General features: G+C 44.1%; 1 protein-coding gene across 8 annotated transcripts in view; it reads left to right on the top strand.

Annotated features, from left to right (window-relative positions):
• The window catches only part of LARGE1 (LARGE xylosyl- and glucuronyltransferase 1), a 589,892-nt gene that overhangs the window by 284,666 nt on the left and 283,524 nt on the right, over window positions 1–21,702 (top strand). For all 8 annotated transcript variants that reach the window (XR_010663630.1, XR_010663631.1, XM_065938554.1 and 5 more), the window contains one exon: window positions 9,552–9,675. Coding sequence is in view for 6 of the 8 variants with exons in the window: in XM_065938554.1 (XP_065794626.1) it covers window positions 9,552–9,675 (124 nt within the window). In the remaining 2 variants the exon portion in view is untranslated. The remainder of the gene's footprint in view (window positions 1–9,551; window positions 9,676–21,702) is intronic.

Raw genomic sequence — 21,702 nt, 5'->3', positions numbered from 1 at the left:
AGTTAGGGATACTTATAGTCTGAGCCAACCTGGACAATTGCTGGCTTTTCCTATCTAGGCAGATCATTTCTTGTACAACACAGCTTCCTAAGACAGCTGAGTAGACCAGACCTCATTCCCTCTCCTGGACTCATAGGTTAGACTGTCACAGTCCATCTCAGGCCAGTGGAGAAGCATTGGGATGTAATTTACATACTATGAAATACACTCTTTAAAAGTGGACAGTTCTGTGGTTTTTGGAACATTCAGAATTGTACAACTATCCCCACCATCTAATATTGTTAATGGCTCATTCTCAGCATCTCATAAAGAAACACCCATCCGCACGAACAATCAATCACTCCCCACTTTCCTCTCCCTCCATCCCCTGACAACAACTAATCTTTCTGTTTATGTGGACTGTTCATTCTGAACGTTTTATATCAGTGGGACCATATGCTGTTTTGTCTTCTTGTAACTGGCTTCACCTTTGTAGCATAAACTTTCCAAGTTTCATCCATGTTGTAGCACATGCCAGCCGTTCGTTCCTTTTCGTTGCCTAATAATGATCCATTGTGTGGATTTACTTCCTTTTGTTTATTCATCACTTGGTGGCGGTTTGGGCTGTTTCCACTTCTTGACTGTTATAAATAATGCCAGTGTGGATGTTTGTGTTAAAGTTCTTGAGGGAACACATGTTTTCATATAGTATTTATTTATATCAGATTGGCCACAGATTGTTTAGGTGTCTCCAAAACATGTTACAGAAAAATCCCAATCAACTTTTTGGCCAACCCAATAGCTAGGAGTGGGATTTCTGGGTAAGTCAGCAATGGTAACTTTATGCTTCATGTTTTGAAAAGCCGCAAAACTGTGTTCCAGAGCAGCTACAGTCATTGTTCTGTCCCACAAGTAGCAGCTGAGGGTTCCAGTATCTCCACATCCTTAATGGCGCTTGTTATTGCCTGTTATTTTTACCTCAGCCATTTTAGTGGGTTTCCGAGTGGTATCCCAGTTCTGATTTGCATTTCCCTGCTGACTAGTGATGGTGAACATCTTTTCCTGGGCTTGTTGGCCGTGTGTATGTCTTCTCTGAGAGATGACTGTTCACACCCTTTGCTCGGTTTCTGATCTGCTTACCTGTGTTTGTATTGAGCTGTAAAATATTTTTATACTATGGTTACAGGTCCCTCACCAGGCATAGCTATGCCTTGCAGATATTTTCTCTCATTTGGTGGCCATCTTTTTCACTTTCTTCATGGTGTTTTTAGAAGCACAAAAGTTTTTAATCTTGATGAAGACAAGTTTATTTTTCTTTTTCTTTTGAGCTTTACATGTCTTATGTCAGAAACCATCACCTAACCCCTACATTAAAAGATAACACTCTCACATTTTCTTCTAAGGGCCTCTATGCCAGACTTGCAGGTGATTGTGTCCACTATGAGGGAATTTGGATCTCTTTGGTAATTATTCATTTGTCCTTTTATTCTTCTTTTTTTTTTTGATAGACTGTTACTGGATGATTATATATATATATATATATATATATATATATATATATATATAAGGAATTGTTAAAAAAAAATCTGAGGAAAAGATTTTTTTTAATAAAATTTATTTTCTAGAGCAGTTTTCAATTTACAAAGAAATTACAAAAGGAATAGCACAGATTTTCCAAAACCCTACAGCCCATTTTCCCTCTTATGACATCTTCTGGTATATTTGTTATAATTAATGAACCAGCCCCTGGTGCTCAACAGGTAAATAATCTGCCTGCAATACAGGAGACACAAGTTTGATCGCTGGGTCGGATCGATCCCCTGGAGAAGGAAATGGCAGCCCACTCTGGGATTCTTGTCTGGAAAATTCCTTGGATAGGGGAACCTGGTGGGCTACAGTCCATGGGTCCTAAAAAGAGTTAGACATGACTTAGCAACTGAACAACAGCAACACTTGTATCTTTCTTACATAATAATACATGGTAGGCATCCAGCCCACCGGTGCTGGTTGGGTAGTTGTATTAGTGCTAACTTACAGACTTAGTTTCCCTTCCCTGGTTGCTCAAATGGTAAAGAATCTGTCTGCAATGCAGGAGACCCAGGTCCGATCTCTGGGTGGGGAAGATGCCCTGGAGAAGGAAATGGCAACCCACTCCAGTATTCTTGCCTGGAAAATCCCATAGACAGAGGAGCCTGGAAGACTATAGACCATGGAGTCACAAAGAGTCGGACATGACTGAGCACATAAAACTCATTACTCATTGATATATTATTATAACTAAAGTCCTGTCCTGTGTTTCAGATTTCTTTACTTTTTGCCTAAGTTCTTTTTTCTGTTCCAGAATCCCATCCAGGATATGATACTGCATTTAATCATGTCTCCTTAGGCTCCTCTTTCTTGAGAGAGCTGGGAGAAAGATTATTTACAAAATGTAGTTCCCAGTGCCAAGACTCCATCTAACAGCGAACAGTTGCAAAAGTGTAAGTTTTGAGCCCTGAATTCAGTGGGAGGCGCTGAGAAAGGACATCCTGACACCATGGAATGTCTTCCTCGGAGCTGTGGTGTCTGAACTGAGAGCCGAAGGCCGGAAGCAGGAGGTGTGGTACCGTGCAGGCAGCGGTGGACCCCACTGCGGTGTGAACACGGCCTGTGGGAAGGTGTGGCCAAGCCCTGACCTGACTCACAGCCAGGCACTTTCCAGGCACCAGGGATGTGGAGAGAGTAGACCAGAGAGTAGGTGCTTTGTGAAACAAGACAGGCTCTACCCTAGATAGCTTGCGTTCTCCTGGAGGGTGGACATCGATCTGCAGATGTACAGAAAGATCTCCAGCCCTGCTAGTCACCGCTGGAAAGAAACCAGATGTGGTGGTGGGATGAGGTGTGATGGGTGGGGAGAGGGGCTTTGGATGGAGTGGTCATGGCGGGCCTCTTTGAGAAGGTGAGATTTCAGTGTACTCCTGAAGGAGACTCTGGTTTATTCATAAGGAAGAAAGCAGAAGAGGGGGAAAGCCCCAGAGAAATGATGGCACCGTCATCCTCCGAGAGCCTGTCCTTCTTACCTACGCTGTCCATCTTCTGCTTGGTAACCAGATTAACCTTCTGAATTACAGCTTCGCTCTGCTGCCTGCCGAGCCCTATAAACCTTATCTGGCTTTCACTTGGAGAATCGAATTCTGTTTTTAAGAATTCACACACCCTGGCCCATCCTGTTGTTAATACTCTCTTTTCATTTCTTTCCTCCCCATTCCTGGCACACACTGGGCGTTCAATAAACATTGTATGATCTGCTCACGTAAGACTGTGGTTCTTTCACAGACGTACTATGGACTTCTCCACCTCTGTTCTTTTCCTAATTCTGTTTCATTCTGCAGGATACATTTCTCTCTCCTTCATCTTTTCTCATCCAGAGGTCCGGTTTACTTGCCACATTACCCGTGGAAACTTCCTAGGTTCTCCCCTGCTGAGAAGCCGTCTCTTTCATTCTTATTCTCCACGAGCACGTGCGTCTGTCCTGGTGCCGCCGTTCTGTACAGTTGTGCAGGTTGTTCACTGCCCAACTCCAGGCATCCCTTTACTCACCGTCCAGGTCAGTGTCTTCACGTGGCTGCAGGGCAGCAGGGAGGCCCTGCTGTTCCCAAACTTGCAGCTGTGTGTGCAGCCCCGTGCATTACAGAGCCCTCCTGTTCTAACATTTATGCGGTTATTTGTATTCTTTCTCTGTCTTTGCTACATTGATTGCTGCCTGAAGAGAGGACTCTGAGCTCATTCATCGCCTAAATCCCTATTCTGCCTTACATGGTGCTTGATATCTCTTTGTTGGATGTTTATCCATTCAATGCATTTTTTGGTCTATGAGTGGAAGAACTAATTGAAAATACTTTATTTGAAAAGTGATGTAAAAGCAGTAGAGAAAATAAGAGTTTCATAAGTTCATGTTGATAACAGTTCTGGTCCATTCAGGCGGCTGTAACAAAATATCACAGACCAGGTGGCTCATAAACAACAGGAATTTATTTTTTTCTCCCAGTTCTGGAGGTTAGGAAGTCCAAGATCATGACACCAGCATGGCCTGGCTCTGGCGGGGGCCAGCTTCCTGATCACAGACTGCAGACTTCCTTCTGTGTTCTCTTGTGTTAAAAAAAGCCAAGGAGCCTCTTTTGTAAGGGCACTAACTCCTTTCAGGAAGACGCTGCTCAGTGACCTATTTATCTCCCAAAGGCCCCACCTCCTGGTACTGTCACTCGAGGGGTTAGGGTTCAACATAATGAATTTGGGGTGGGGGTCAACGAACATTCAGACCATACCAATTATTAACATATATTGAAATATTACCCACGTGCCAGGCATTTTGCTAAGCACTTTAATATATAATATAAAATATATCACATGTCACAATTAGCCAATATATTGATATTACTGCTTATGTACCATTATTGTTCCTGATTTGAAATGAAATTGAGGCCTAGAGAGATGAAGTCACATGCTTGCATTCACTTAGTCCTTAATGCAGCCAGAGTTCCGACCCGCATGTTCTGGAGCAGAACGCCAGCCCTGAACCATTGATGTAAGCATGTCTTCAGCTGCTTTTCCTTCTTATGGGGAATGTGAACAGTGACGGGGAAGGAGAGAGCACGGGCTTTCTTTTCCTGTTGTACGAGTGTTTCTTGAGCCCACGTTACTTGCCAGCCTCTCTGCCCAGCACTGGGGGTGGAAGTGAAAAGATGGCTGCTGTCCTTGGTGGAGGGAAGGAGCCAGGGAAGGAGCCAGGTCTTTGAATTTTTTGTTTTGTTTTGTTTTTTTATTGAAGGGCGATTGCTTTACAGAATTTTGCTGTTTTGTCAAACCTCAACATGAATCAGCTGTAGATACACATACATCCCCTCCCTTTTGACCCTCCCTCCCATCTCCCTCCCCATCCCACCCCCCTAGGTTGATACAGAGCCTCTGTTTGAGTTTCCTGAGCCAGACAGCAAATTCCTGTTGGCTATCTATTTTACTTATGGTAATGTAAGTTTCCATGTTACTCTTTCCATTCATCTCACCCTCTCCTCCCTTCTCCCTATGTCTATAAGTCCCTCTGTCTATCCATAAGGCCTCATGTCTCTTATGTCTGTTTCTCCACTGCTGCCCTGTAAATAAATTCTTTTCTAGATTCTGTATATATGCGTTAGAATACAATATTTATCTTTCTCTTTCTGACTTACTTCACTCTGTATAATAGTTTATAGATTCATCCATCTCATTAGAACTGACTCAAATGCATTCCTTTTTATGGCTGAGTAATATTCCGTTGTATATATGTACCATAACTTTATCCATTCATCTGTCTATGGACATCTAGGTTGCTTCCATGTTCTAGCTATTGTAAATAGTGCTGCAATGAACTCTTATTCAATTTTGGTTTCCTCAGAGTATATGCCTAGGAGTGGGATTCCTAGGTCATATGGTAACTTTATTCCTAGTTTTTTAAGGAATCTCCATGCTGTCTTCCATAGTGACTGTATCAATTTACATTCCCAGCAACAGTGCAAGAGTGTTCCCTTTTCTTCACACCCTCTCCAGCATTTATTGTTTATAGACTTTTTGATGATGGCCATTCTGACCGGTATGAGATGATAATCTCATTGCAGCTTTTTGATTTGCATTTCTCTAATAATGAGTGATGTTGAGCATCTTTTCATGTGTTAGTCATCAGTATGTCTTCTTTGGAGAAATGTCTGTTTAGGTCTTTTTCCCACTTTTTGATAGGGTTGTTTGTTTTTCTGGTATTGAGCTATATGAGCTGCTTGTACATTTTGGAAATTAATCCTTTGTCAGTTGTTTCATTTGCTATTATTTTCTCCCATTCGGAGGGTTGTCTTTTCACCTTGCTTATAGTTTCCTTTGCTGTGCAAAAATTTTTAAGTTTAATCAGGTCCATTTACTTTGTTTACTTTTTTACTTGTCCACTTGTTTACTTTTGTTTTTATTTCTGTTACTCTAGGAGGTGGGTCATAGAGGATCTTGCTTTGATTTATGTCATTGATTGTTCTGCCTATGTTTTCCTCTAAGAGTTTTACAGTTTCTGGTCTTACGTTTAGGTCTTTAATCCATTTTGAGTTTATCTTTGTGTATGGTGTTAGGAAGTGCTCTAATTTCATTCTTTTACATGTAGCTGTCCAGTTTTCCCAGCACCACTTATTGAATAGGCTTTCTTTGCCCCATTGTATATTCTTGCCTCCTTTGTCAAAAATAAGGTACCCGTAGGTGCTTGGGTTTATTTCTGGGCTTTCTATCTTGATCCCTTGGTCTGTATTTCTGTTTTTGTGTCGGTACCATAGTGTCTTGAATGCAGGTGTTTGAATTTGATCTCATGGTGCTTTGCTGTGAGTGCTCAGTTAGCTTCTCATTGGAGGCCCCCAGTTAGGAGGAAAAGGAAGGATGAGGATCCACTCACAGAGGAGGAGATGGCTGACAAACAGTTTGAAGGGGTGAACAGGAAATCACAGGCATTGGGGAGAATTCTGTGGGGAAGGAACAGCGCAAGCAAAGATAAAATGTGTGGAAAACGTGATGTGTTGGAGCAAATATGTGTCCCTTGGTTTGTTGTTATCCTCATGTCTAAAATTATGCCATCCCTCCACCGTGGATAAAAATGCAAGTTGACAGTTATACAGTTTACATTTATCCATTCTTCATATGTAAGATTCCTTTGTGGCTCCTGTGGGAGAGGGAGGAGGTTGTGCCAATACTGAGGGATAAAGGGACCCTCTGTCTTTGAAGGAGTGACAAGTCACCCCTGGATTAGCATCCAGGTTAAGTCACTGGCCAGTGAACAAACAGCATCACACCCTCATGCCTCTGGTCATCACTTAGGACATCAGTAAGCAAGGCAGCTGGCAGCTTCTTACAGAGCTTCCAGGGAGGCTGTAGGGCAGGCACACCACTTGCTTCTGAGCTTACGTGGTTTAAATGAGAGTTTGCAGTGTTCAGGTAGTGGGTACCATGGGGAAGTTCAGTGGTGCTGATGGCTTCTTTGAGTCATTGATTCAGCTCAGCACCCTTGAGCACCTATTATGTGTTTGACAGATTGACCTTGGATAATAACTTTCTTCAGGTCTAGACTCACCCTCCCAGCTCCACTTGGCTTTGCTACCCTCACCTTCAACTTGCTATATCCAAAACCAAACCCATCATCTTCCTCCAGTGTGCCTTTCTTCCTGTATCCCCTGTCCTGGAGACGTCTTCACCAACCCAGGAAACCCCGCTGTCTTCTTCTTCCTCTCTAGTTTCCTCATGTCTGAGATATCTTCTTCTGAAATCCCTCAAGATTTGACTTCTTCGTTGTTTGTTGCTCTTCTCCAGACATGAAGTCAGGTTTTCATTTCACATTCATTTTTTTTGTCGAACCCTTACTGCATCCAAGGCATGGACCTCCATCCTGGGACTCTCCATTTGAGCATCACTGGCATCATGCTTCATCTTTCTAAGCTCGCAGTCAAGGAGGGATGCAGACAAGTAAACAGACAGTTACAGCCCAAGGATGGTACAGATGCTGAGAGGACTGTGTGTTAGGAAGGGACCCTGACCTCATCACCGGTCATCAGAGAAGGATTCCAGGAGCACCCGATGGCCGACCTCAGAAGTGAAGGCTGGGTTAGAGAGAACCAGATGCTGGATGGGGACTGTGAAGTTGAGGAAGGAGGGGACAGGACTGGAATACGTGAGAGCAAGGATGGTGGGTCTTACCACCGTGTCCCCAGCATCCTGCTCATCGCTTGGTGAGTCGTAGGTGTTCAGTAAGTGTAGAATAAGCAAATGCATGAGGATTTCCTACCCAGTAAACCACATATGCAAAGGCCTAGGTTCTAAAGAACGCATGGGGGAAGGGAGAATTGAAAGATGTTTATGTGTGTGGAACTTAGAACAGTGCTGGGGAGCCACTGAACAGGAGGTGAGAGCTATGGGCCAGGTCATGTGAGTCCCCCTGCTGAGTTGATGAAGTACAGACTGTTTATTGCACTGCTTACCGTATACCTGCATCTCTCCCCTTCTCTGTTCCAACCCCCGAGTCCCTGCAGACCTTCCTGCCCCAGCGCACTCTCAACGCCTGCTGGGCTCCATTCAGTCTCTTATTATTCTCCCTGGATCATGTCCCCTCTTCCTTGGCTTTCTGTGCCAAGGATAAAGCTTCCCCCTATGCTTACACATCCTTCTGACCCAGTCCAGATTCACCTTTCATTTTCTTTAGTCTTCTGGAACTTTGTATTCTGTTGTAGCTGTTATCACATTCCACCTCCTGTTTATATTTAATTGTGTTTATAATTAACTATCTCTTTAAATAGTAAGAGCTCCTTGAGATTGGAGTAGGGGGAGGGAGGAGGTCCTTCTCATCTTTAGATTTCTCAGAGGTGCTCCTTCATTACAATGCATCCTCTTATTATTACTAGCACTGTGGTATCTATGGTAGTAGTTCTGCTGAGATGAACTTTGGCTTTGCGCCTGGCGGTCCCTCAAGAAGGCATCTCCACTGTCTTATTATCCCACCTATGCTTGTTGTTGAGATGCAGCGAGTATTGTACTGCGTATCTCATCGAATTGACCCAGTAGCCCCAAGGGAACTCTTCATTGTGCACAGGCAGTGTGGAGGTGTAAGTGACATGTTCAAAGCCCCCTCCATAGATGCTAGATCTGGGCTTCAGACCTATTTACATTTGAATCAGAAGCTTTGCGCTTGTGTGCTGCTGGTTTGTATTTTGGGTGCTGGCTCAGTATGACAGCGGGCTGACTGAGATGGACTGATAAAGACCTTAGAAATATTACATGTGAGGGTGAGCTGATTTTCAGTAATGGGAGCCCCAGGTGCTGCCATTGTGGCTCCCTGGGGGGTGGGGATGGACATGGAGGGGAACAAGCAGAAGACAGGATTTAGTGTTTAGTGCTGTTCTATGAGAGAAATATTTGCCAGCTCCATACAGCCAGTCTATAGACCTCATCCTCTGTCCATGTGCTTCACTGAGGCCAGTACATCCAGGTGGTAAAGATAAAGCAATGACCAAATTGTACACGCGCTATGACTTTTGGAAATACAGATACCCTAATAGCAGGTATGGTGGTTGACTTGCATTGAGTATCATCAATGATTTTACCCTTTCTGGTCCTTGGAGTTGCCACGTCTCTGAAATCTTGAGGTTGGATGAGATGTCCTCTCTCCTTGTCATCTCTGACATCCTCCCCAGTAGGCACTGGTTAGGCAACATGCCTGGTTGACCTTCCCTGTTGCTGTTACAAATTGGTTATGCGTGTTGCTCAGTCGTTTCAGTCGTGTCCAAATCTTTATGACCCTGTGGACTGTAACCCGCCAGGCTCCTCTGTCCACGGGATTTCCCAGGCAAGAATACTGGAGTGGGTAGCCATTCCCTTCTTTAGGGGATCCTCCTGACCCAGGGATCAAACCCACATCTGCTTTGCAGGAGGGTTCTTTACCGCTGAGCACTGGGGAACCCAAATATTTCCAGTTGCTAAGAGTGGGTTTTTGTGGCTAGAATTCAAAGGTCTTGGCTCTCCCTCCTGACTTCTCTCACTGCCTACAGGCGGAACCCCCTGCATTTCCATCTCATCGCCGACTCCATCGCCGAGCAGATCCTGGCAACGCTCTTCCAGACCTGGATGGTACCTGCGGTGCGTGTGGACTTCTACAACGCTGATGAGCTCAAGGTACTGGCGGGAAGTGGGTCATGCTTTTCTTGTTTATGGTTTAGTATACAGAAGCAAAGGCAGAAATCTCAACTCCCAACTGGAAACATCCAGGTGTACCTGAGGGTTTTTGCCACTCGAAATTGATGTGATTATCTGAAGCATTAAAGTAACCACTTCTTTGGCACAAGATACATGTTGGTCTACGCAATTCTGACCCCCAAGCCTTTCTGTGGAGGCTGGAGGCCTCTGGCCTGGTCCGTATATAAAGGAGGCCCATGGTGGCTGATATCTAGAGAATTCGATTACCTGGTCTGGTCAGCACCGAACTCAGAGTGTGATGGGACTGGGTTTGAACTTGTGTATTATCATTTACTGGTCGTAAGACACAAAGTTATACCTTTGCTGGGTCTGATTTTTCATGCATAGACATGTGATTATAACACCAACCTCATGGAGTAATGGCTCAAATGAGAGAATATATGTGAGTGTACTTAAAAAGACTATGCTGAATAGAGACTTCCCTAGCAGTCCATTGGTTTAGACTCTGCGCTTCCACTGCAGGGGTCACAGGTTTGATCCCTGGTTGAGGAACTAAGATTCCTCATGCCATGTGGCACGGCCAAATAACCCCTACAAGATCAGGCTGAATAAATAATAAGGATTATGTTGGACCAGAAGGTTTCAACCAAATGAAGATCATTTGGCCATGTCATTACCTTGCTTGAAATCCTACCGTGGTACCATGTGGTCTGTGCCAAGCTTGAGTTTCACAATCTGATTAAAACGCCCTTCATATTCTGGCTCTAGACTCTTCTTCCAGTCTCGTCTCTGGCCGTTCCTGCAAATCCACTTATTACTGAGCTCTAAGAAACCACCTCTGGGCTCTCTGCCCTCCTTCCTGTGTCTGAGCCATTCTTTCTATCTGACATGCCCTTGCAGCTAACTTGTCATCACTCCACTCATCCGTCAGGACTCAGCTCCATTGCCACCTCCTCTGAGATCCTCCTGTGACTCCCTCAGGAAAGAGGAAGATCTTTTCCGTTCATTTGTCCAACTACTGCTTTAGCATAGAACCTTCTTAATGGGGGACGGGGCTGGGAACACATCTTGTTCTTTTCTGTATTTCTGGCGATTGGTTGGTACCCTGTGCTGCAAGTGGATTTTACAAATTGCTGTTATTAGTGGAACACGTAAGTTTGCAGAAATTGTGGCTGCTCCATCCCAGTCACCTTGGGAAGGACTAAACACCTAGGCATTAGGCTGATTTTAGCAAATTGCTTGTTCTAAACCTCCTAAAGCCATTATCTTTTCATTTCAGAGCCATAACATTTTAAATAGATCACCGAGAATGCCGGCCAGAGTTTCTGATTTTCCCATATTTCAGGCTCTGAGGTTGATCGAGATGTTGAGAATTTAGCATTTGGGGATTGTCGTGGCAATTTGTGTGCCATTCCAGTCTATTCTGAGCTAAAATTGATTAACACTCTTAAAAAGGGAAAAACAAAATTTAGCAAATTGCTGCACTAATTAAGGTGAAAGCAAGCCACTCTGTCTCCCAGGGTCTGAGCACCAACATCCTGGGGAAGAGCTCCGGGAGGGGAGGAGCTGTGTCTGGCACAGAGGGCTGCTGCTTCTCTCTTAGCGTGGTTCCAAGTCTGTGCTCTGTGTGAGCCTGGACCCCCCTGCTTTGTAAGAGAACACAGAGTGGTTGAAAAAATCCCAACTTCATATCCCGTCTTGCCGCTAAAGAGCTGTCTGACTTGGGCTTGAGAAAGTCAAACCCAAGTGAGAGTGAAAAGTGAAAGTGTTAGTCAATCAATTGTGTCAGACTCTTTGCAACCCCGTGGACTAATATAACCCTGCCAGGCTCCTCTGTCCATGGAATTCTCCAGGCACGAATACTGGAGTGGGTAGCTATTCCCTTCTCCAGGGGATCTTCCTGACCCAAGGATCAAACCCCGGTCTCCCACATCACGGGCAGATTCTTTACCTCTGAGCCAGATGGGTAGGACATTGCCAGACACAGAGGAAGATACTGGATTAAACAAGATAACTCACGTGAAGGCCCAGCGGTGCCTGAGAGGCAGCAGGTTCTTGACAGTCCCTTATTCCCCTTTGTAGCCATGGCAATGTAGGATTAAAATGCTCTTAATTGTATGGCCTGCAGGGAAATCCCCGGGCCATGGGGAGGTTGAAAGGTAAGGCACTGTGGCCTGTAACCTGTCCCTGGGAACCCTAAGACTTTCTTACGGTCCTGGAAGAAAGGAGGCAGGTGAGATTGGGAAAGATTGGAGTTCTGACTCCGTCATGCCCACATGAATCCAGGTATCCATTATTTTTACACACTGTTTTTTTTTTTTGGCCCTACTGGGTCTTCATTGTTTCGTTGCTTTCTCCAGTTGCAGCGAGCAGGGGCGACTCTTTGTTGGGGTGCATGGGCTTCTCATTGCAGTGTCTTCTCTTGTTATGGAGCATGAGCTCTAGAGTGTGGGCTCCACAGGTGTAGCACAAGGGCTTAGCTGCTCCATGGCATGTGGAATCTTCCCCGCCTGGAGATCAAACCCATGTCCCCCACATTGGGAGGCGGATTCTTAACCACTAGACCACTAGGGAAGCCTGCACACTGGATTTTTATCCATTTGAAGACTGCTTGGCTTAAAAAATAAGAATTAAAAAGAAAATTGCCACGTGATGTATTCTGAAGGATCTGGTTTCTGGAGTCCTGCCTTTGACCCTGCCTTCTACTGATGCCTGCAATGCAAAGTCCCTCCCACCTGCATTTTATTTCCTTACCACTTAAACATCTATCACCCACAGTCCTATATCCCGTGAGGCGAGTTGTCAGAATCTGGTAAGGACAATGAGTATGAGGCATTTTGTAAAATGTACTTTTCCTATAATTCATGAGAACGGTCATAATAATTTATGCATAATTCTGCCCGACAAACCTAAATCCTGACCTGCCCACTCTCCCAACCTGAGCCTTCCTCACATCTAGCACCACCATCTACTTAGCTGCTCGTCCAGAACTAAGAGCCTGCCTTCAGTGGGTCCCTTTCCCTCGCTCTGTATCTGGCCATTCGAGGTCCAAGCTTGTCTCCGTCTCCCCTGACACTATCATAGTCTAAGCACGTGAGATTTTTCCCCAGACAAATCTCTTCCCTTCTTATCTGCCTACATCTCCTTTACTGACTCTATTCTTCATCAGTAACATAAATCAGCTTCCCCATAGGAAAGCCCAACCACACCATCTCTGTCCTCTGTGTAAAACCTTTGATGGTTTCCTGGTGCTTTTAGGATGGAGAGTACAATCCTTAACTGAGTTGTGTTTCTGGCTCCTGCCTCCTTCCAGCTTCTTCTTCTATTGTTAGCACCACTGCTCACCTGCTGAATTTTCCAGGCTACTCTGCTCATTCCCTTCTGCTGAGGGCCTTTGCACACGTTATTTCTTCTGTCTGTTGTATTTGGAGTCTGTTCTTTCCCCATTGTTAATTAATTCCCCATTATTTTGCTATGCTTCTGTGTACTTGAGGAAACCTTCTCTGCTTTCATCATCTCATAGGGGTTTCTTTGTTATATCTTCTTGGAGGATCACATACTTTTCTTCTGTAAACTCACCACTGAGTGTAAACTTTCATGCCTTTGTGTGATGAGTGGGTAAATGTCTACCTTCCCTCAAGTGTAGGGTCCAAAAGAGCTAGGCTTCTGATTTTTATCACTCTTGTATCCCTACCACCTGGCATGATGCCTGGCCTATGAAAATGTTTGCTAAATGAATACATAGTAAACTCAGGGCTGGGTGCCTAAGAGACAGACGCAAAGTCATTAGGAAAGGATTTCAGTTTTGTTTTGTTTTGTTTTAATTGGAGTATAGTTGATTTGGAATGTTGTGTTAATTTCCGCTGTGCAGCAAAGTAATTCAATTATACGTGTGTGTGTGTGCGCGTTGTGTGTGTGTATGAGCATCTGTATTGAAGTAGGAAATGGCAACTCATTCCACTATTCTTGCCTGGAAAATTACAGGACAGAGGAGCCTGGCAGGCTACAGTCCTTGGGTTTGCAAAAAGTCAGATGCAACTGAGCATATATTAATATATATATACATTCTTTTTATGTTCTTTTCCGTTATGGTTTATCGTAGGATATTGAATATAGCTCCCTGTGGTTTACAGTAGGATCCTGTGATTTATCCATTCTCTATACATAAAGAAGTTTGCATCAGATCCCAAACTCCCAATCCGTCCCTCCCCCACCCCCACCCCCCCGCCCGGCAACCAGTCTGTTCTCTATGTCCGTAATTCTGTTTCTATTTCATACATATGTTCATTTGTGTCATATTTTAGGTTCCACATGTAAGTGATATTTGATGCCTATTTGTCTGACTAAGTTTACTTAGTGTGATAATCTCTAGTTGCCTTGATGTTGCTGCAAATGGAATCATCACCCTCTTTATGGCTGAGTAGTATTCCATTGTGTGTATGTTCAGTTCAGTTCAGTCACTCAGTCGTGTCCGACTCTTTGCAACCCCATGAACCGCAGCCACATCTTTATCCATCTTTATCCATCCATCTGTCAATGGACATTAGATTGAGGAAGGAGTTCCGGATCACTGTCAGGACTTAGCACATTCCTGAGACCCCCTGTACCTCAGGGCGCTGGCAGACGGTCAGGTGTTTGTCTATCAGTGACCCTGCAGTAGTGTAGATAAAACAGCCCCATCTGTACCAACCCACCTTAATCCCAAGAGCAGCCGTGGGGCAGACGTCTTGCCATGACAGGGAAAGCAGGAAGGGGATGCAGTGAGACGCCATCCACCAGATGATGTCAGAGGAGGGACAGATGATGATGTGGAATCATGCTGATTCTGCACTTGCATCCAGGAAGCATGTTGGATGGTACCCACAGCAGACGCATGAGACAGCCTCCCCTGATATGGCTGAGAAATCACTTTATATAGCTGTTGGAAATGACATTTCTCAGAAATACTCCTGTGGGACCCTTATTCTGTCTGTTAGTGCTGGAGAATGGACAAATAGGGGAAAGGAAATTATGAAGGATCAGTGTGTGATTAAAAACAAGCTGTGAGAAATTCACGCTGGACTGGTATGCTTCTCTCCGTAATGACCAGTTAGGGCGGATTTGCAAACAGTGATCGCTCAGCATGCTCGTCCCTGTGGCCTTTGAAACACTCATTGGTCTTTCTGATGTTTTTGTGGTCCGTTCATTTCCGGCTTTCTAGTTCCCAGATTCACAGGCTTCCAGGACTGAGTGCCTCCACATCTACCCAGGACGTGAAGCCCGTCACCAGGGGAGGGAGCAGCAGGATGAGGACCACGACTTCTTTCTGCATGGACCTTTGAAGGTGGTAGCGTGCATCACCTCACATCCTGGGACAGCCCTGTGGAGTGGAAAGAGGACCTTCATCACCTCCATCTCACAGGCAATTTGTAAACTGAAGCACAGAGGCGAAAGATATTTCCCTGAGATCGGGCAGTGAATAAATGCCAAGACCGCTATTTGATTTTTCCCTTTCCAAATGAAATGGTGTGAGATCCGGGGTCGTGTAACTCAGCAGACATGGAGGCGGGATGGATCTGAAGAAAAGGAGGGGAATGTGGGCTGCCACCTGACTGGGGGATGAGGTTGCCACTGTTGACTTGCACTTGAACTCAGAATTCCATTTTCAGTGACTTTGAACCCTATATGCTATGGCATGTGTTAGTCATTCATTGATGTTCAACTCTTTGTGACCCCATAGACTGTAGCTTACCAGGCTCCTCTGTCCATGGAATTCTCCAGGCAAGAATATTGGGATGGGTAGGTAGCCATTCTCTTCTCCAGGAGATCTTCTCAACCCAGGGATCAGGCCCAGGCATTGCAGGCAGATTCTTTACTGTCTGAGCCACCCACCAGGGAAGCCCAGGCTACAGTGTAACCTCTGCTATATATGGAACAATTTCTTTCTTATGTTCCATGGTTTTCACATGGATTGCTCACCATAACTGTGGACTGATTCTATTATGATCCCCATTTTACAGATGAGGAAACTGAGGCTTAAGGAGATAAAATAACTAACCCCCAATCACAATCATAGCTAGTATGTGGCAGTTGTTGTTTTGTTGCTGAGTCATATCCAACTCTCTTGTGACCCCCATGGACTGTAGCCCACCAGGCTGCTCGGTCCAGGGGATTTCTGAGGCAAGAATACTGGAGTGGGTTGCCATTTTCTCCTCTAGATGATATTCCCGACCCGGGGGTAGAACCCACATCTCCTGCATTGGCAGGTGGGTTCTTTACCACTGAACCACCTGGGAGTCCCAGTACGTGGCAGAGCCAGCATTAAAACCCAGGACTGACTGCACAATCCATGTTCTCTCTCCTCTGTTCTGGTTCCTTCACTGTGGCCTATTTTTAAGCTAAGATTCCACAACCGTGTCTAGACAACGGTCCTCTGAGCTCTCGGTGCTGTTCTTTTTCTGGTTGATCCTGAAGAACAAATGTGTTAAGTGTGACTCCTCCATTTAAAGGCCTGCAGGGAGTGGCCTTCCTGCTGTGGACGAAAGTGTGTCTTACTAATGATGCTGCTGAGAGCTGGGACGGCCCCATCCCTGCCATCCAAGGATCAGTAAACTAAGCAGTCCTCCCTCTGGACAGTTTGCCTTAAATCAGCAAGATATTTGCCAGTGTTCAGACGAGGCCCTGAATACCCTGCCTTTGATCTTGCCCCTGGTTGGCCCGGGAAGTCACCCCTGGCCCCCACTGGGGGATAATCCAGAGCTCAGGAAGGGAAGTGGCTGGGCCAGGGGTTGTTTCATGAGGCCTCTGTCTCGCTGGGAGCCCTCATTTATCTCCTTTTCTCTTAGACCTGATGCCTGCTCGTTACCAGCGTCACAAAGATGATGAAGTACGCTTCAGGACCGTGGATACAGAAAGTGTTGATGGTTGACTCTAAAAATTGGCTTCCTACTCACATTCAATTGCCTTTGTGCTGGTCCCTATGGAGTTTTGTAGAGGTTCTCTTTATAACTGCCGTCTTTCACCACCTGCTGTCCTCTGGGAGACAAACTTCTATTGTTCCTCTTCCTGGGGCAGGTGGAGACACGACTGCCTGCCTCATCTGTTTCCTAGGAAGCTATGCCTCCTGAGTGATGGGCATTTTCACTCAGCAGGGATTGATAATGACATGAACTCATAGAGTCTCGGGGTTAAAAAGAAGTTCAATACTTGTAGCTATATTTTTGACAAATGAGGCCCCGTGGCAGAGGGTTAAGCAGATTGACCAGAATCTCACATAGGATTCTTTCCAGTAAGTCCTCTTCCTCAAATTGAATTTAGGTTGTATGATCTCAGGGCCTGGTTTATAGTTCAGGGGGACCACACACTTGGCAATGGTCAAGTTTCCAGTGCAATAACAAAATACCCGCATGGGCTGGAGCAATTCTGATTAGACTTGACCTGCAGAGGAAGGACTGACTCACCAGATGTGTCTTTCTCATGGGTAGGATATGTTCAGAGATGCCCTGCAGAAGAATGATAAATGAAGCAAGGGATATTTGGTCTTCAGAATTACCTTGTCCAGCATCACTAATTATATGGTAACAAGGAAAATAATCATCTTTCAAAGTTGGTGGCTCTAGGTTCCCTTTATTGGTGAAGAAATGCAGTTAAATGAGGTCTTATAATGGAAAGCATGGTGCTTGACACGTAGTAGACCCTCAACCATCTCATCTCATCCTCTGCCACCCTCTTCTCCTTTTGGACCATGGAGTTGCAAAGATTCAGACACGGCTTAGTGACTGAACAGCAACAACAAAGGCCCTCAGCAGATTCTGTTTCCTTCCCTTCCTCTTTGGTGTATTTGATGATGGCTGTGATTTACCTCTTAAATCTTCTCTTTTCCAAACCCACCACATCAGCACACCTTCTCTTCCCCTACATCAAAGAAACAGGTGACCGCTGACCACTCCTCAGAGGATGTATGTTTTAGATTGCTTTCCTAGAATAGTTTATGAATGTAGGCTCTTGTTCTTCCTCTGTTTGTAAGTCAAACATTGTGCAGGAAGACTGGCTGAGGTTTCCAGGTCTGGAAAAGGTGGTGTTTTCCCACTTGCTTTATTGTTTCATGGTTCCTAGATTATATCTGTGATTTGTGAACGGGAGAGATGGTTCTATAAGGCCTGCAATGTACCTCGGGCCTTTGTGTCAGGCCTTTCTCCCTGTCACAGAACAAATGTGGATAAGTGACATGTGTAACATGTGATTCTGTATTCAGAAGACTGATCTTTGGCTTTTAAATAGGATACATGGAACCTTGTAGACAACCAACAGAAACTCATCTGTGTTAGAAAAGAATCGGTGTCAGTTGTACAATTCACTTTGTGCTCAGGCAAATGTTTCTTTATGTAACATAGTGTCTTAATGAATGGGCCCTGTCCCCTTTTGAGAATCATAGAATCTTAATTAGGAAGGAACTTGGCATTCATCTGGCATAACCTCCCATTTTCTTCTATAATATTCTATGTAAATGGTCATTAATCTTCTCTTTTTGAGTCCTTCCGGAGATAAGAGATCATTACTTCCCAGAAGACCTTGTTCCATATTTAGAAACACAATTAGAAATGCTCACCTTATGCTATACTAAAATCTTCATCTCTTTGATCTCCCCCCTCCCCCACACTGGTCCTGAGCATTAAGAAAGGCCAAACGTGAGTGTATCTGTCATTGTCTGGTCACTCGTCTGCCTTCCCTACCAGGCTGGGGGGAGCTGGACGACAAGACCTATACCGTTTATCTTTAGGCCCAGGGTTTAGCATAAAACCTGGCTCATGGCGGTTTCCAGGAATTGCATGAGTTCTGTCTTGGATCTGCAGAGTAAGTCAGACAGGGGGTTGAGGACCCAGTGTATTTACTGGGTCCACTGTTCATCATCCCCGTTCCCTCAGCCATGATCAGAATGGCAGTGCAGGGAGCCTAGTTAACACTTAAATGTGTCCTCTGACCTGTTAACGTGATAAGTGGTTTCTGAGTTCTTCCATGAGTGGGCTCACTTTTTTCTCTCTCTCTTATGTCTGCCATTCTCCGTGGTTCTTCAGAATACAGCAGTTGTTCCAGATCTGTGTATGTGACATACCCCAGCTGGAGCTGTAATTGGTCTGAACTCAGACTTAAAACTCATTTTTAAAGCAATTAAGTGTCCCCTGACTCACCCTTTCCCCATCTGGAACACTGATCCCTTTGCATTTTCATTGCTGTGGTTTCTTGTCCATTCCTCTTGATAAAGAAGGAAATGCTTTTCTGTCCCTGGTTTCATTGTATGTTTTCAAGAATCCCATGCTATAGAAACAGCATATGTTTTCTGTGGTTAATAAAAGTTTATCAAAGGAGTTAGCAGCATGCTGCTAATCAGAAGTCTAAGTGATGCTAGAATCTAGTTCTCTTGGCCTTCAGTACAGTGTTGTGCTCTTGTACCACAGATCTTACCTGTTCAGAATTTGAGTTAAAAAACAACTTCATTGATTCAAGAGAGTAGTTGTAATGATGGATTTGGGTAATATGAGCTGCCTCCCCCCAGAATAAAAAGAGCAAAAAAGAGAGCAGAGGTATTTATTTCATGTATAGTGAAAAGTAACAGCCGGAGCAAACTGGACATTATGGTGTGGTTAGAAAATTTTTACAGTGAGAACAGGACTTTCTGTCCAAATGCTTTGAAAGGATAAAAGGCTGGATTTGGGGAGTGAAACATTAGAGCTTCAGTGTTTTAGAGGAGGTGCATTTTTGGCATGTTACTCTGGGATGGAGTGACTGTGTGAAAAGCTAACGAAAATTAAGGACTGTTGGGCTCATCACTGCAAAGTCAAGGTGTTAGATGGTTCCTCCAGAGTTTGATGAAATCTAAGAAAATTTGTCAAGAGCAGAAAAGAATTCTATACAGGTCGATTAAAGGGGGCCCCTACAATCCAGGTCAAATCAGTGGTAAGTTGCCTACATCAGGCTACACCCTGGAAACAAAGTTTTTCAGTTTATTTTATTGAAGTATAGTTGATTTACAATGTTGCATCAATTTTCACTGTATAACAAAGAGCTTCAGTTATATTTATAATATTCTTTTTCATCTTCCTTTCCATGTGGTTTATTGCAGGATATTGAATATACAGTACGACCTTGCTGTTTATCCATACTATATATACTAGTTTGCATCTGCTAATCCCAAACTCCCAATTCTTCCCTCCCCCATGCCCTCTCCCCGTTAGCAACTGAAAATCTGTTCTCTGGGTCTGTGAGTCTGTTTCTGTTTTGTAGAGAAGTTCAGTTGGGTCATATTTTAGATTCTACATATAAGGGGCATCATATGGTATTTTTCTTTCTGATTTACTTCACTCAGTATTATAATCTCTAGATCCATCCTTGTTGTTGCAAATGGCGTCATTTCATTATTTTTTGTGGCTGAGAGGTATTCCATTGTGCATATATACCACATCTTCTTTATCCATTTAGCTGTTAGTGGACATTTAGATTGCATCCATGTCTTGGCTACTATTAGTAGTGCTGCTGTGAACGTTAGGGTGCCTGTATCTCTTTGAATTATAGTTTTGTCTGGATACATGCCCAGGAATGGGATTGTTGGATCACATGGCAACTCTATTTTTAATGCTTTGAAGAACCTCCTTGCTGTTCTCCATTGTGGTTGTGCCAACTTACTTTCTCACTAATAGTGCAGGACGATTCTCTCTTCTTTACACCCTCTCCAGCATATGTTATTTGTATACTTTTTTTTTTTTTTTAATTATTTATTTATTTTTTTTTTTTTTTTTTTTTTTTTAATATTATTTTATTAGTTGGAGGCCAATCACTTTACAACATTTCAGTGGGTTTTGTCATACATTGACATGAATCAGCCATATAGTTACACGTATTCCCCATCCCGATCCCCCCTCCCACCTCCCTCCCCACCCGACTCCTCAGGGTCCTCCCAGTGCACCAGGCAAGAGCACCTGACTCATGCATCCCACCTGGGCTGGTGGTCCGTTTCACCATAGATAGTATACATGCTGTTCTTTCAAAACATCCCACTCTCACGTTCTCCCCCAGAGTTCAAAAGTCTGTTCTGTACTTCTGTGTCTCTTTTTCTGTTTTGCATATAGGGTTATCGCCACCATCTATCTAAATTCCGTATATATGTGTTAGTATGCTGTAATGTTCTTTATCTTTCTGGCTTACTTCACTCTGTATAATGGGCTCCAGTTTCATCCATCTCATTAGAACTGATTCAAATGAATTCTTTTTAACGGCTGAGTAATATTCCATGGTGTATATGTACCACAGCTTCCTTATCCATTCATCTGTTGATGGGCATCTGGGTTGCTTCCATGTCCTGGCTATTATAAACAGTGCTGCGATGAACATTGGGGTGCACGTGTCTCTTTCAGATCTGGATTCCTCAGTGTGTATGCCTAGAAGTGGTATTGCTGGGTCATATGGCAGTTCTATTTCCAGTTTTTTAAGAAATCTCCACACTGTTTTCCATAGTGGCTGTACTAGTTTGCATTCCCACCAACAGTGTAAGAGGGTTCCCTTTTCTCCACACCCTCTCCAGCATTTATTGCTTGTAGACTTTTGGATAGCAGCCATCCTGACTGGCGTGTAATGGTACCTCATTGTGGTTTTGATTTGCATTTCTCTGATGATGAGTGATGTTGAGCATCTTTTCATGTGTTTGTTAGCCATCTGTATGTCTTCTTTGGAGAAATGTCTGTTTAGTTCTTTGGCCCATTTTTTGATTGGGTCGTTTATTTTTCTGGAATTGAGCTTCAGGAGTTGCTTGTATATTTTTGAGATTAATCCTTTGTCTGTTTCCTCATTTGTTATTATTTTCTCCCAATCTGAGGGCTGTCTTTTCACCTTACTTATAGTTTCCTTTGTTGTGCAAAAGCTTTTAATTTTCATTAGGTCCCATTTGTTTATTTTTGCTTTTATTTCCAATATTCTGGGAGGTGGGTCATAGAAGATCTTGCTGTGATTTATGTCGGAGAGTGTTTTGCCTATGTT

Source organism: Muntiacus reevesi, chromosome 1 (assembly GCF_963930625.1).
Source record: "Muntiacus reevesi chromosome 1, mMunRee1.1, whole genome shotgun sequence".
NCBI lineage: Eukaryota > Metazoa > Chordata > Mammalia > Artiodactyla > Cervidae > Muntiacus > Muntiacus reevesi.
The sequence above is the reverse complement of the archived record's forward strand: the minus strand, read 5'-3'. Positions and strand labels throughout refer to the sequence as shown.